Source organism: Triturus cristatus, chromosome 4_1 (genome assembly GCF_964204655.1).
Source record: "Triturus cristatus chromosome 4_1, aTriCri1.1, whole genome shotgun sequence".
In the NCBI taxonomy this organism is placed as follows: domain Eukaryota; kingdom Metazoa; phylum Chordata; class Amphibia; order Caudata; family Salamandridae; genus Triturus; species Triturus cristatus.
Window position 1 is genome coordinate 591,234,611 of NC_140585.1, and position 13,200 is coordinate 591,247,810.

Below are 13,200 nucleotides of genomic sequence, written 5' to 3' on the forward strand. Positions count from 1 at the left end.
ATCTAAGGAATACACATCTGCGTTAAAAAGGAACAGTAAAACACTAAGAATTCACTGGATATGGTTATACTTTAGATCGGTTTACCTTTTCATGGTGAGAACAGTTGTTATATCATGTTTGCCATCTTTTTTCTCCAATTCTCTCAGAATGACCTGTAACCGAAACAAATGAAAAAAGCATACCATTGTAATTTTAAGAACAACAAATTTACACAATACAACTGACAACTTTCCCGCAAACGTATTTTAGCAAAATATTTCTTGATGTGAAGTTTAACCTTGGGAGCTTAACAACTTTGTTTGCTAATATACAAATGAACACTGCAATCTCCACTTCCTTACTATCATCACATAACACATTTTGAGAAATCCTATCATCAGCAGCTTTTTTATGGTGATTCATGACCCTACCCCTTTAATTTATCTAAAGTAGGCATAGTAAGCTTCAGGTAAATTGCTGGATATATGAAATTCTTTTCAACTGAATGCTTGGATTTTAAAATTATGGTCTGATACTAGTATCTTCTGTTTCCATCAATTACTATAGCCACAGTTACACAATTGATGCTGCTTACAAAAACATGATAGGCACAGAGTATGGGAAAACCTTTATTGAAATCACCCTCAACTTGCGCTATCTAAGGCTCTGGTGGCATTTTCAGAAGTTAGCACGATTGCAAACAACAAAATAGAAACCAGCTAATGGAGAGATTTAGGCTCACCTGTGCAAATTTATAATCTTCTGTTAGAGATGTTTTTCCTATGGACTCATACAATTCCAGACAAACAGAGGAAATACTTCCAGGCGCATGTAATGTATGCTGTCGTCGTGCTGGTAATGGTGTACCCGATGGTAACAACACAGTGAATTTGTCAGCTCCACTTTCATCTACTTCCTGCGAAACAACAAAATATGAATCACAATTTCTGTAACACACCTCAGGACAGACTAGGTGACTTGTTTATAAAAACCAGTGCATACACTTCGTATTTTGAAAGTTATATTTTTAAAATAAACCGAATGTCACCTCTTAACTGTTGTTTTGAGATGCAAATGTTCTTATGATATAGTGTGGACTGAGGCTGACTGAACAACTAATCTTGTAGATCTGGTTGGAGCTGCAAGGCAGAGGTTGTTTATTATGCAAGTGAGATTTTCAGTGAAAGGATCCGGTCTGTCTGCTGTAATGGGGACCAGTAATGTTCCTTAAAAATATTGTTCACTCTTGCACGATGGAGACCAAAACTCTTGGCAAAGGATTAACTAACATTATGTGCCAACATGCACTGATTCAACCTAAATTACACGTAGTGGTTTTATGGGCTCTAAATCCAACCCCTCTTAATAGGGGGATCCCTTCTGGTAATAATTACAGACGTTTGTCTCCTTCCTCCCCCCACCCCGATCTGCTTCATGCGACGCAATGTACTGCTGATTCTGATTTGGCTCAGACAGATCACGGAGAGGAAGTGTAGGCTCTTAGTTGACTTATTATGGACCTGTATTTGCTCCCTTTGTAGCTCCTTTAAAACAAGGTGATGAGGATGATCTTGGTTTAATTGGGTACCCATCTAAATCTGGGAAATGTCCAAATGTTCCTGGAATCACCTCTTAAAAAGTATGGGCCAAATGTACCAAACATTTTTGCGGTGAGGTTTCAATCGCTAAGATCCTTTTTCAAATGTACAAAGCACAAATTGCGATTCAGTGACACACTACCGAATAGCAATTTGTGTTTGTGAATCGTATTTGGAATAAGCTTCTTTAGGGTGTCCGTTCCAAATACAGAAACACAGTGGTATGTATGAATGTTTTGGGCCTGAATCATGGCTGCAAAACATTCATTTTTTACTGACACCTCAAAGGAGGTGGTAACCCATTCGCAAATGGGAAAGGGTCCACCTGAGACCCCTTCCCTTTTGTGAATGCTGAAACAAATATTTTTTAGGAGCAGGCAGTGGCCCCAAGGATCACTGCTTACTCTTAAAATGAAATGTAATCCTTTCAATCTAGTTTTTTAAACACATCCTATTTTCTTTTAAGCAAAATGTGCTGCATTTCAAAAGTAAAAAGAAGAGCGCTTAATTAAAAAGCAATCATAGACATACATGGTGGTCTACCGCAATCCCTTAAATCTTTACATATCGCCCTATATTTTTCAGAAATGTATTTTCTCAAACTCTGAGACGTTCAAGCATGTGTAACATATCTGATGACAATCCCCAGATCTTGGATGCCGGCCACCACAGGACGTCAACTCGAATAAAGACCTCTTTTGGAACAAAACATCACAGCCAGATCTCCGATCTGACGCCAGTCGGATCCATTTAATCAGTAATCAAACTCTTTTCTATTTCAATCCTCTTTCCAATTGTATGATGCATGTGAAGAACACATACGTCACAGTGTACATTCATTTCCTCTCCTCATTCCTTTTCTTTTCCCATCCCTAAAATTTTAAAAAGAAATTGTTTTTTCAGACCTTTTATAGTGAAAGGTGATACAAACTTGCAAGGCTCGAGCTGACCCAGTCTTCTGGCTTTTGACAGTGCAGACATTACTGAGATCCCAGTCAGGTCCCGTCTAATTTTAGAGACTGGTTTTCGGCTTGAGGTTGGTCGCCTTTTTTAGGACAATAACCAGCTTAAGGCTGACAACTTTGAAGGGTCCTTGGCTTGAACCCGATTTTCGGGCCCCATCCAGGCAGACATTTATCAAGGTTTTTGTTTCATACAGTATACCTTTTGAAGGTGCCACAATATGTAGTTTCCTTAAGGATGATGGTTTTCAAACACTTTTCGATTCCAACTCAATTTTCAGAACTTGTAAGATGTGTTCAGAAAATGTCTTGCTGACTTTGTTGGGAAGCTCTCTGTGACACTGATAAATGGATCTAGCTTTTTCAGTACTTAATAAAGATAAATGACTAGTTTCAGTCATCTATTGTACGTGGCTCTCAAAACGGATCCAAAACTTTGGCAGAGGAGGGGGATGGGATTCAAATGACAAATCTCCTTTGCCACCATGGCATAATGAGCTCAGAGCCATTGTTTCTGCAATGTTATAGGATATTTACTCTGAAAATCTAGGCATATTGATACTAAGCATTGTTAAGCGCTATGGGCAAAGAAAGGTTTTAGATATGATCTAGGTTTTTACAGCAATAGTAAGAACTGCAACAGAGGTAGAACTTAAATATGTAATTTTACATATTTTCAAACTCCAAGCTCCAGTCATTCTCATACACCGAGATAAGCAGGTTGTCTTATATCAGGAAACGGGGGTCTCTTCTTTTTGGTCCTATTTAACACCAATATCCCAATGCAGCTTTTCTGCGCCAGAAAAGACTCCTTTGTTTTTCACTGGAACACAGCATCTTACATCTAGCCCCAATGATGAATAAAACATATTGGAGATTGGGAGAATGCGACCCAATGGAGAGTGGGCTTCAGGGTGACATATGAGGAAGTCTTTATAGATGACAGAAGTATGCACTGCATGTAAATCTAGAATGGAATATTTGCTTCAAACAATGGAGCCTTCTGGAGGAATAGGATATGTGTTAGAAGAGAAATCAACTCTTCTTGGGTAAAAAAGGCACTAGACCATTTTAAAACAAGTTGTTGAATGGTGTTACCGATTTCAGAAGGTTATGATGGACCATGTTAAATATCATAAACTGGCCTGAGAGAAAGGAGAGAAATGTGTGCACTGTCTGTTGCTAAGATAACCTTGCTCTAACCTACCAGTAAGTCGGTTCCCACCACCACCAGTTTTGAAAGGAGAAACACTATTTACCTTTAACATGGTTTATATATTCTGTTGTACACTAAAATGCTGCAAGTACTGCTACTCTCTCTTTAGTGAATATTGTAGCCCGTTTTATCCAAGTTCGTTTCTAGTGTGACTGGAATGCCTACTGAGCAGAAGTAACTTTAGATTGAGTCACTTTATATCCAAAAAAGTCTCTTGTAAAGCTTAACAATTTCATTTTGCTCATCTGCAAGTACCTTGACTGTTTGATAAAACATCTGCCTAGAAAAAAAGGCAGCTTGGTGATAAAATGTTTTATGTGCCACTTTATTTACTGTTATCTTAATCTTACACTATTTGAAATCTAATACACAGGGCTTACCTTTTGAAGATTTGTTGCACCTGAGAGGTGAACCGATTTAGGAGGTTTCAACAATAACAAAAATCACCATCAGTTAACAAACATGACAAAGATGGGTGCTCCACACCACAGAACATTGAACTTTGGTTATGAAATTGTTGAACATCAAGTTGATGGAATTTAAAAAGAGGGCAAAACTCATTAAGAGAACAAAAACCTGTGTTACTCCTCACCTTAACAAAAATATCTCTGGCAGAACACTCAATAGTTTGAGTTTCAACTTCCCATGACAGGTTATCTTTACCAAGCAAAAGGCCAGCTTCAATTGCAGCACCAATGGGAATGACCTCGTCAGGAGGTATAGAGTTCAGCAACTCCACATCTGGAAAAAGATCTTTAATCAGCTGCTGCAGTTTTGGGATTCTAGCAGATCCTCCACATAGCACGACCTGGAAAGAAAAAGTGATTTCAAAATCTCAAGTGGTTTAAATTGGAAAAGCATTATCATTTCATCACGGATAGTGTATTAAAAAAAATGCATTTCCATTCTTGTGCTTAGAGAGACTAATAGCTTTATTAAATTGCATTTCACGGAAAAGATCATAATCAACTGGTCCAGCCGATATCTTTTAAGCTTTATTTAATCCATTGATTTTAGTACTTGATGCAATAATGTACATTTTTATGAGGGTGCTCATTCTGATTCGGCACAGAGAACAAGTTACTAAACTTCCATAAGTTCCTTCTGGTGGATACTCTTACCTGCCGATTCCTCATCTTTTGTATCCTCCGAGACACCAGACTGAATCCAGAAACCTCTGCAACAGCTGTGGCGCACTAACAGGCTGCCCAGTCAGTCTCCACGTCGACTCTGCACTGTCTTCGGATCGGACAACAGAGCTGCATATAGCCATCACCCCTGCGTGCTGCTGTCAGTTCTCTCTTACGCATTTTGTGCCCTCAGAATTCAGGCATTAAACAGTGAAATATCTAACTTAGAAGTAAGCACCGAAAGGTCACTCCACAGAATGATGAGTGTGGACAGGGAGGAATTAGCTGTAGATAAAACATACACCACAAAGAACAGTACCAAAAGTAAATAACTTGGACTTTAGTGGATACGTCAAAATATATATTTTACATTAATTGATACCAAAGCAGAACCCAAAGTAAGAAGTTGATCTGAGGAGTGACTTTTGTGCCAGGATATCCTGCAGGATTGAGTAGGCAAAATGTCTCTCTCTCTGGACCAAAGAATCTATGCAGTAACTCATGGTGAGAGTGTGGATAAGCGCCTATGTAATCTCCTGGCAGTTGTCCAACACCAGTAGGCCCCTAGCCAAGGCCATAGCAGCAGTTTTCGCTGTGATGTAATGAGCCTGAAGGCCTTAAGGAAGTTTGATACAAAGGGTAAACCACTGAGATAAGGGCCTTTTCTGTATGGCCTCACCTTACTTTGCACCAGTGAATCCTATGAAGAGTGGTTTCTCCACCCGGTGGTCCTTAGTCCTATCAATATAGAAAAGAAGGACCCGATTAGGAGCCAGAAGGCGCAGCCTCACCTCTTTCTTAGAGGGAAGTAATTAAGAAAAAAAACACAGAGCGTGATGAACTGCTGAACTAGGAAGGGACACACCACCTTAGAGAGAAATAATGTCTTAGTCCTAAGCACCCATTTGTTTGGAAAGAAGTTGGTATACGAAGGTTGCACAGAGCGCACCTACAACTCAATGCTGTGACACACAGAAGTAATCGCAAAAAGGAAGACTATTTCAAGAGTCAATGAGCTAAGGGAACAACTGTGCATGAGCTTAAAAGGAGTGCCCATCAAAAACATAACAACCAAGCTAAGATCCCACTGGAGCATAATAACTGATGCAGAAGGATGCCCATACGTAAGCTGTGGATATGAGAGAGATGGCTAAATGACTGACTGTCAGAGAAATCCTGTGTGGATCGAGCCACCACCATAGTCGTGTAGCCTCCAGACAAAGAACGAGAATCGACACCACTATGCTTGTTGAAGTACCACATGGCGGTCGAATTATTTGTCAGGATCTGGACAGACCTGCCCTTGACAGAGGGCAAAAAGGCCTTGTGGGCTAGCTGGCTGGCTCAAAAAGACTGGTGTGATGTCACTGCTCCATCGGAGGCCACAGTACTCTGATCATCCAGGTGCATGCCATCCCTGCTCAGCTCAGGCAGAACACACAGTCACCACCGTGAGCTTTCAGCAAGGTGAAGAAATGTGTCTACCACAAGTCAAACTGGTATCAAACATCCACTGCTGAAGATCCCGGGCACATGTATCTCCGAAATGCTCCCCAGTGCTGGGATCACTGTAGCTTAAGGGTCCACAGCAGAGCCTGCATATGCCAGCAGGCATGATGCACCTGGAGGATGCACATGGCCAGGAGACCAAGATGACTCAGAACCATCCAACCTTGCTGTCTTTGAAGGTCTGTGGAGCCAAATCAAACTAATCACAAAACAGCATGGTGGCATCAAAAAGCATGCCAATTAAAGAAAGCTGGACATCACAGAGCATTCAGGTGTAGCAATCAATGACCACGCTGTGTTCATGGTGCTATCAGTACAGGACAGCCCAAAGTGCATACTGGCCACAACCTGAATGTCTGACTTTGTGAAGGAAATTCTGAACTCTTCAGGAAAGGCAGCCAAAAAATAACTCACCATGTCCCAAAGTGCATGAATAGGACAGCCTAAGAGACACACTGCATTCAAGAAACCAAGAGCCAAACTGGCAGATGAAAGCAGACATTTGCCCAAAGCATCAATCTGCTCAGATTCCCTGTCTGGTGGAGCTGTGGGAAAGGAAAGGCCTGCACCACTAGTAAGTAGGCTGGTGCAGAGTCGAAAAAGTGTTGTCCCCGTAGCAAGCTTAGTGCGCAGTGCAATTTGGCACCTTACTGGGGGAGGAGAACAAGGTTTAGATCATGCTACAGAAAGGCATGCCATATTAGCCTCTTTAAAAGGCAAGGGCTAAAAGGTAGGTGTAGAGGCTGAATAATTTACTTTGATAAATAAGCCGCAGTGTTCAATTTATACATCTGCAATTTCAAGACCTCATATCCGTGGCCCTGAGTAACACCATTACAAGGAAGGTCAACATACTGTTTGCTGTGGAAAGTACCAATGCATTGATTTGAGCTCTGTTCTTAGCCCAAAAAGTGGTGTGCATTGCTTTGCACCAACGGGAGGGTTATTTGGGCAATCAGCACAAATACTCATAGGTATTGTTGCATAGTCTGAGCTACAAAGTCAGCCATATCGAACTTTGTCAAAAGAAATAATGCATCTCTGAAGCAGGAGTTAACAAGGAAAAAAGTGTAATGCATACACATCCAAAGTATGAAGTCCTTCTGAGTTTGTCTAGGCATAGGAATGTGTAACCGAATGATATGCTCTCAGTATAAAACCTAAGCTCGATAGTGGATGATCACCTCTGCCCTATGCTGTGCTTCAAACAATGCAGCCTTATTGGAGCATCAGTGCAAGGATTGACTGCAAGAACACGCCAATCTTATTTGATATGGTCCTATGCCGTTTTCCTCACTCTTTGCCAAAAGCAGTGAAGTTAGTCACAGTGTTGTGTGAAAAATATATGCAATGTTCTTTTTGTTAAACTATACTGTAACTGATTCTGTCTCACCAGTCTGTTGTAAGGTAGCTATATTCACCCCTGCCTTTGAAGAATAACCTCCTTATTTTGCTCATGAGTCATTAACGTTATGCTTTCGCTTCGCTCTCCTTGTTGAATATACACTGGTAAACAAGAAGGAATTATATGTGATTGAATGCATGCCAATTATACTAATTCACTATTTATTTACACTGCTAACACATAAATTCAGGCAATTTTTAGGGCCATTTTTATTTTTTTTAGAGTTAGATGGTTACTGGACCCTGTATGCAGAAGCCAAGAAAAATGTCAGCAAAAAATGCAGATATATTTAAATCAAGTAGCCACAATGACATTTTCATGGCTAGACCAACTAAATGTATATGAAACCCTTATTCCTTCCATGTGTTTGGAAATGGCTGTGGAAATTCTTCATTCCTCTTAGACAGGAAGTTAATTCTTCCTTCAGGTTTCTCTGTCTCTTCGTCTTGTAATACTTATATATTTTCAATTAGAGGTGGATGAGCCACCGAGACAGATGCTTGGCTTAAGTTCGGCTCTAGGTCTTATGCAACCTTGAGCTCAAAACGTACTGAGCCCTCATAGTTTCCCGAGCCCATGCTCTTACCTTGGTTTCATGTCCTCCCTACCGCCACCCTCCTGCAGCAGTGCTGGTGGTAACCAGCTCTGGTAGCACTGCAGTCATTTTGCAGCTGGGCTTATAGTCAAGACCATGCATAGAAATGTGGAATTGGATAAATGGTTAGAGAGAGCTTATATACTGATGCTATGAGAGCAGACAATTTGAAAAATCACTATTATTGCATCACAAAGCACTTTACAGGACTAGTCAGTCTATCTGATCCTCTGCCCCCACCCCCAGGATTTATTGAAAAATGCAAAAGCCCGAAGTGTGGGCCCATTGTGAAAGCTCACCCGCAGGTGAACTCTGCACTTCATTTGGGTCATTGGAACTCTGTACGCTCTTCCCAGATCTTTCTCCTGTTAAAGGGTGGAACTGCCGTCCCGGAATGTTGCAGGGATTCTGCTTATGCACAGAACTATGCACAGGAACCCAGGCCCTCAGTGAATTGTGGTGTACCAAAAACTCACCTCAGAACCCAGAACCCAGAACCCCTTATCTGGCCAGCATCAGTGTCCCATTCGTTATCCGAGGTTTAGCTCGGCGGTCCCAATGTATAGACAACCCAGAACAAGCGACTTAGTATATTTCTCAGGAATGGTGGGAATCAGAAATACCTGTTCGTAATTATTCTCATATCAGTCCACAACAGAATAAACAGAGACACGGTAAAGTTTAAAGAGTTTATTTTATAAACCTCGTGTCCTAAGATGCAGCAGTTTGGCTAACATAAGCAGACAAACTATTAAAATCAAAACAATCAGCATAGTTCCAAACCATAGAAAATGAAAGGAGTAATCATACTAAAATGACTGTGGATCTAAGCACCTTCCTTTCTCTAACAAACTAATAGTATTATTATTAGACTAGTAAAAGGTCTCTAGGCTTGAATGGGGAACCCCATACCGTAAAGATCAGCTCAGTGAGTTCACATCACAGGATCAGCTATGTTCTGCTCCTGGGAAAGCTCTTCTTCCGAATGTAATGAAAACATGTAACACTGCAATATTAAAAGCACTCGACTTTCAGGTATTTGCAGCTGCGTGCGTGTTATGGCTAAACTAGTGGGCCGATCAACCTGAACCCAACAACATGCACCGTCTAGCGACCCAGACTGTTTCTTTACACTGTGTACAGACCAAGGTCGTAGCTCACTGTTTGGGATGTGAACAACAGACAGTTCTCATGTGAAGCAAAGTCGAGTAAGCATTTCTCAATTTAATAACATGTGACTACAGTGTCGTGTGCAAAAGCAGCAAAAGCGGCAAGATGGCTTTCTAACATCTAACGCGGTCGTGCTAACTTAGCATTGTACATATATAGATAACGATCTTCACTACACCCCCCCTTGATCGGACCACTAACCAGTAGGGGCGCACTTGCAAGAACGCAGAGTTCAAGTTTAATAGAACGGAACCAAGGGCATGAACTGTAAGTCCATATAACGTAAGTGAAAAAGTTCGAAGATAAAACTAAAGAAAAAATATAAAAAAGGATTGAAAAAAACCCATTAAAGGATTAAAAAAAACATCATTGAAGGACGTAGGAGAAAATGAAAGGGCAAAAGTCAATCCATCAATGTATAAGCACAATAAGTTGCAACAGCTTCCAAGAGGAAATCATTGGAACGTTCCGCAAAATTATCTGCCATCCAGTTCTGGACGGGGAAGGAACATACATGCTCCTCAACCACCGGAGCCTCCAGCACCAGACGAGGACAACTGGCGTGTTCTTCAAGATAACTTCTTGCTAAGAAGTCAATCGCAGCCGTTCCGATGTCCCAATTCCCAAGGACTCCATGTGCTGCTCCACAGGCCATAATCCCGACGCCAGAACAGTCCAACTCATGAGCCACTAAGGGGCTCATCAGCCGATCATAATCCGGGGCAGGAGACACCGAGTTCGACAGACACAAATCCAGAGCCCATTGGAACGGACAATCTAGGCAATGAAAGACGGGCTGCACACAAGTAAAGTAGGGAAACCGGAAGAACAATCCATAGGCAACGCTCAGAGTTGCCAGTGGTAAAGTGCCATAGTATTCAAGCATCCGGTTACGAAGATGGAGCAGCCGGGACATGTTGTCGTGTGACGCAAGCTGTGCAGCCATAGCGCACGGCGCAGACCAACAAAAGTATTCCAGCTATGAGGACGAGAAGTAAAGGGAGACCTCCGAAGACGCTGGAAAAAATAGAATGAAAAAAGTCCGGGATCACACCAAAAATAGTTTGAAAAGAGGTCACGAGGCCGGAGCCCACAATTTAAAAAAAATGAGCTATGCCACTTGTTGACGAGGCATTAAAGATAGTCTGAATCAGGGTCCCAAAATGAAGTGGGAGATCAGTATTCAAAAGCGCTTGCACCTCAGTGCGGGTGTTTGCTACGTGAAGGACAAATGTTTCCCGGGATGAAGTCAACGCGACTTCTTTTTGAGACAATAGAGCTCTTATTCTGCTCATCTTGTTGAACTCTGCTTTCAAGGTTGGAATGGAAGGCCAGATGGATACATCGAGCCGGCCATGCGGGGTGGGAAAAGGACGTTATTACAGCAAACTACTCTCCGTGATACAGTCACTATGTAGGGAATCCCCACTAACATCCCACAGCAAGCTTCATTACTTAATAGCAAATAACTACCGTTAGCCAGCAGCGTAAAAGACGGCGTTATAACTGGCACAGAAATCCCTTTCAGGACGCAAGCTAAATTAGGGACGTGCACATTACATGCACCATGCAATTGAATGTGCCTACACACAACAGAGTGATCCGGAGTGGAAGTGCACTCTTCACCTTTCAAGTAAACCTACTTGCCCTCTCTCACACATCTATAAGTGAATGGGAGTGACCAAACTTCGTGCAGGAAGGCAGTACCGAGTTGTTCATATCTGCCTAGAGCATAATGTTTCATGCACGAACTAAATTTAAACAGGGGGAACGGTAACGTGATCAACCCATGTACAAGCCACACAGCAGAATTCAATTTCAGACTTTCAGACTTTAATTCCTGAATTAAAGTCAAATAAGGCTAGACGGTCTCTGGCTTCTTGAAGATTCTGCAATACAGCACAGTGTTCATCTACGTCAAAGGATGCGGCGGACGCCGCCATGTCTAGACCGTCAAGGTCTGGGACAAACATTCTTACACCAAAGAGCATCATGTATGGGGTCCGCCCACCCAGACACCTTCTAGGGAGATTATTAAGTGCACGTTGCACGTCATACAAGTGGGCTAGCCTGTTCCGGCCAGTACCCAAAACTCTGGCTGTCAAAGATTGCTTTAAGTCCCGGTTCATTCGCTCCACTACACTATTACCCTCAGGCCGGTATGGAGATGAACATTTGACTTGGACCCCCACATTTCTCATGGCTTCTTTGTACGCCTTAGAGGCGAAAGCAGGGCCCCGATCAGAATGAAAGGTACCACATGCAAAACTCCCAACAAAGACACGCAAATCTTTTATGACAGTGCGAGAATCAGCACTCCTTTGTGGCCACACCCACAGAAAACGTGTGCACGAATCAACTGCAACAAAGATGTATTTGTACGCAGCATCAGAGGTAAATGGACCGCAATGATCTAAATAAACACAACCCATTGGCTTATTAGATATATACAACTGAGTTTGTGGTGGGCGAGCCGCAGTTGAAGGTTTAATCTGCTGGCAAATGTCACAATTAAGAACATAAGCCCTGGCTTGTTTGTACAAACCGCACCACCAGTAACGTTGTTGTAGCAGAGATATAGTAGCTGCAACGCCGGCATGCGCGGAGGCCATGCCCTCGTGAGCCGCTAATATCAAAGAAGGTCTGCAGTCCGCGTTGGGAATCAATCTGTCACCAACGTCATTAATCCTCACTAATGGGACTTTATCAGGACTTAAGCGATAATGGTAACGAGCAGGGAAACCTCTGGGTGGCTTTGTTCCTTGCTCTGTAGCAGCAATAGCTGCCAAGATGTCATCATCGATCTTACTTTTGGATCTTGTAACTGCTGCTACTAAGTAAGTCGCCACTGCTGTTTTTGCTGCCTCGTCAGCTAGGCTGTTGCCGACAGCATGGACACCAACTCGTTGGTGACCAAGAGTGTGAATTACATTCACGAGAAGGCAGAAGTTCTTTAAGATCTGCCACTCGAACCCAAAGCAGTTTATGCTTAATCGTGCTACCTTTGGAATCATGGTAGTCATTCTGAGACCAAAAATGTAGATTGTCGTTGTAAGATTGAACACAATAAAAGGAGTCACTCACTATAAGGGTAGTGACTCGGGGATCAGCAAACTCTAGCGCTAGCACTAGAGCACGAAGCTCCGCCAACTGCGCGGTACAATCACCCAATGACTGCGTATGCACGACATCGGACTGGAATTCTCCATTTACGAAAGTACCGACCACAATTGCGCAAGCCGCTGAATAGGCGTGCTTTGATCCAGTTGCCGGTTGCGCAGAACCGTCAGTGTATATGACACAATGGTAATCCTCGAGCGGGCGCAAGGACAGAGGAGCCGGATGAACGAATTCATACTGCAAAAACTCCGGAGTCTGAAGTGCCGCGTCAAAGATATATGAGACGTCCGGCGATGTCAAGGAAGTGGCCCATTGTATCCACCTTGGATACAAAGCCTTAGAATTCGGTACACTTGCTTTTGTCACCACCTCAAGGGCAGGATATGGTGTTACCACCAACATGCGTTTACCTTGTGATAGCGCTCGTTCTTTCAGAATCGCCATCTGCACTGCCGTTAGAACTTTCTCGACAGCGGAAAATCGCAGTTCAGCCAAAGTGTACAAGTGAGATTTGT

At 42.5% G+C, this 13,200-nt stretch overlaps 1 protein-coding gene across 1 annotated transcript in view; it reads right to left on the reverse strand.

Moving 5' to 3' along the window:
• Positions 1–13,200, reverse strand: part of HSPA14 (heat shock protein family A (Hsp70) member 14) — a 209,650-nt gene that overhangs the window by 45,031 nt on the left and 151,419 nt on the right. The window contains exons 11-13 of the mRNA XM_085652930.1: positions 4,349–4,564; positions 723–896; positions 86–153 (exon numbers count right to left, since the gene is read on the reverse strand). Of these exons, the coding sequence (XP_085509056.1) occupies positions 86–153; positions 723–896; positions 4,349–4,564 (458 nt within the window). The remainder of the gene's footprint in view (positions 1–85; positions 154–722; positions 897–4,348; positions 4,565–13,200) is intronic.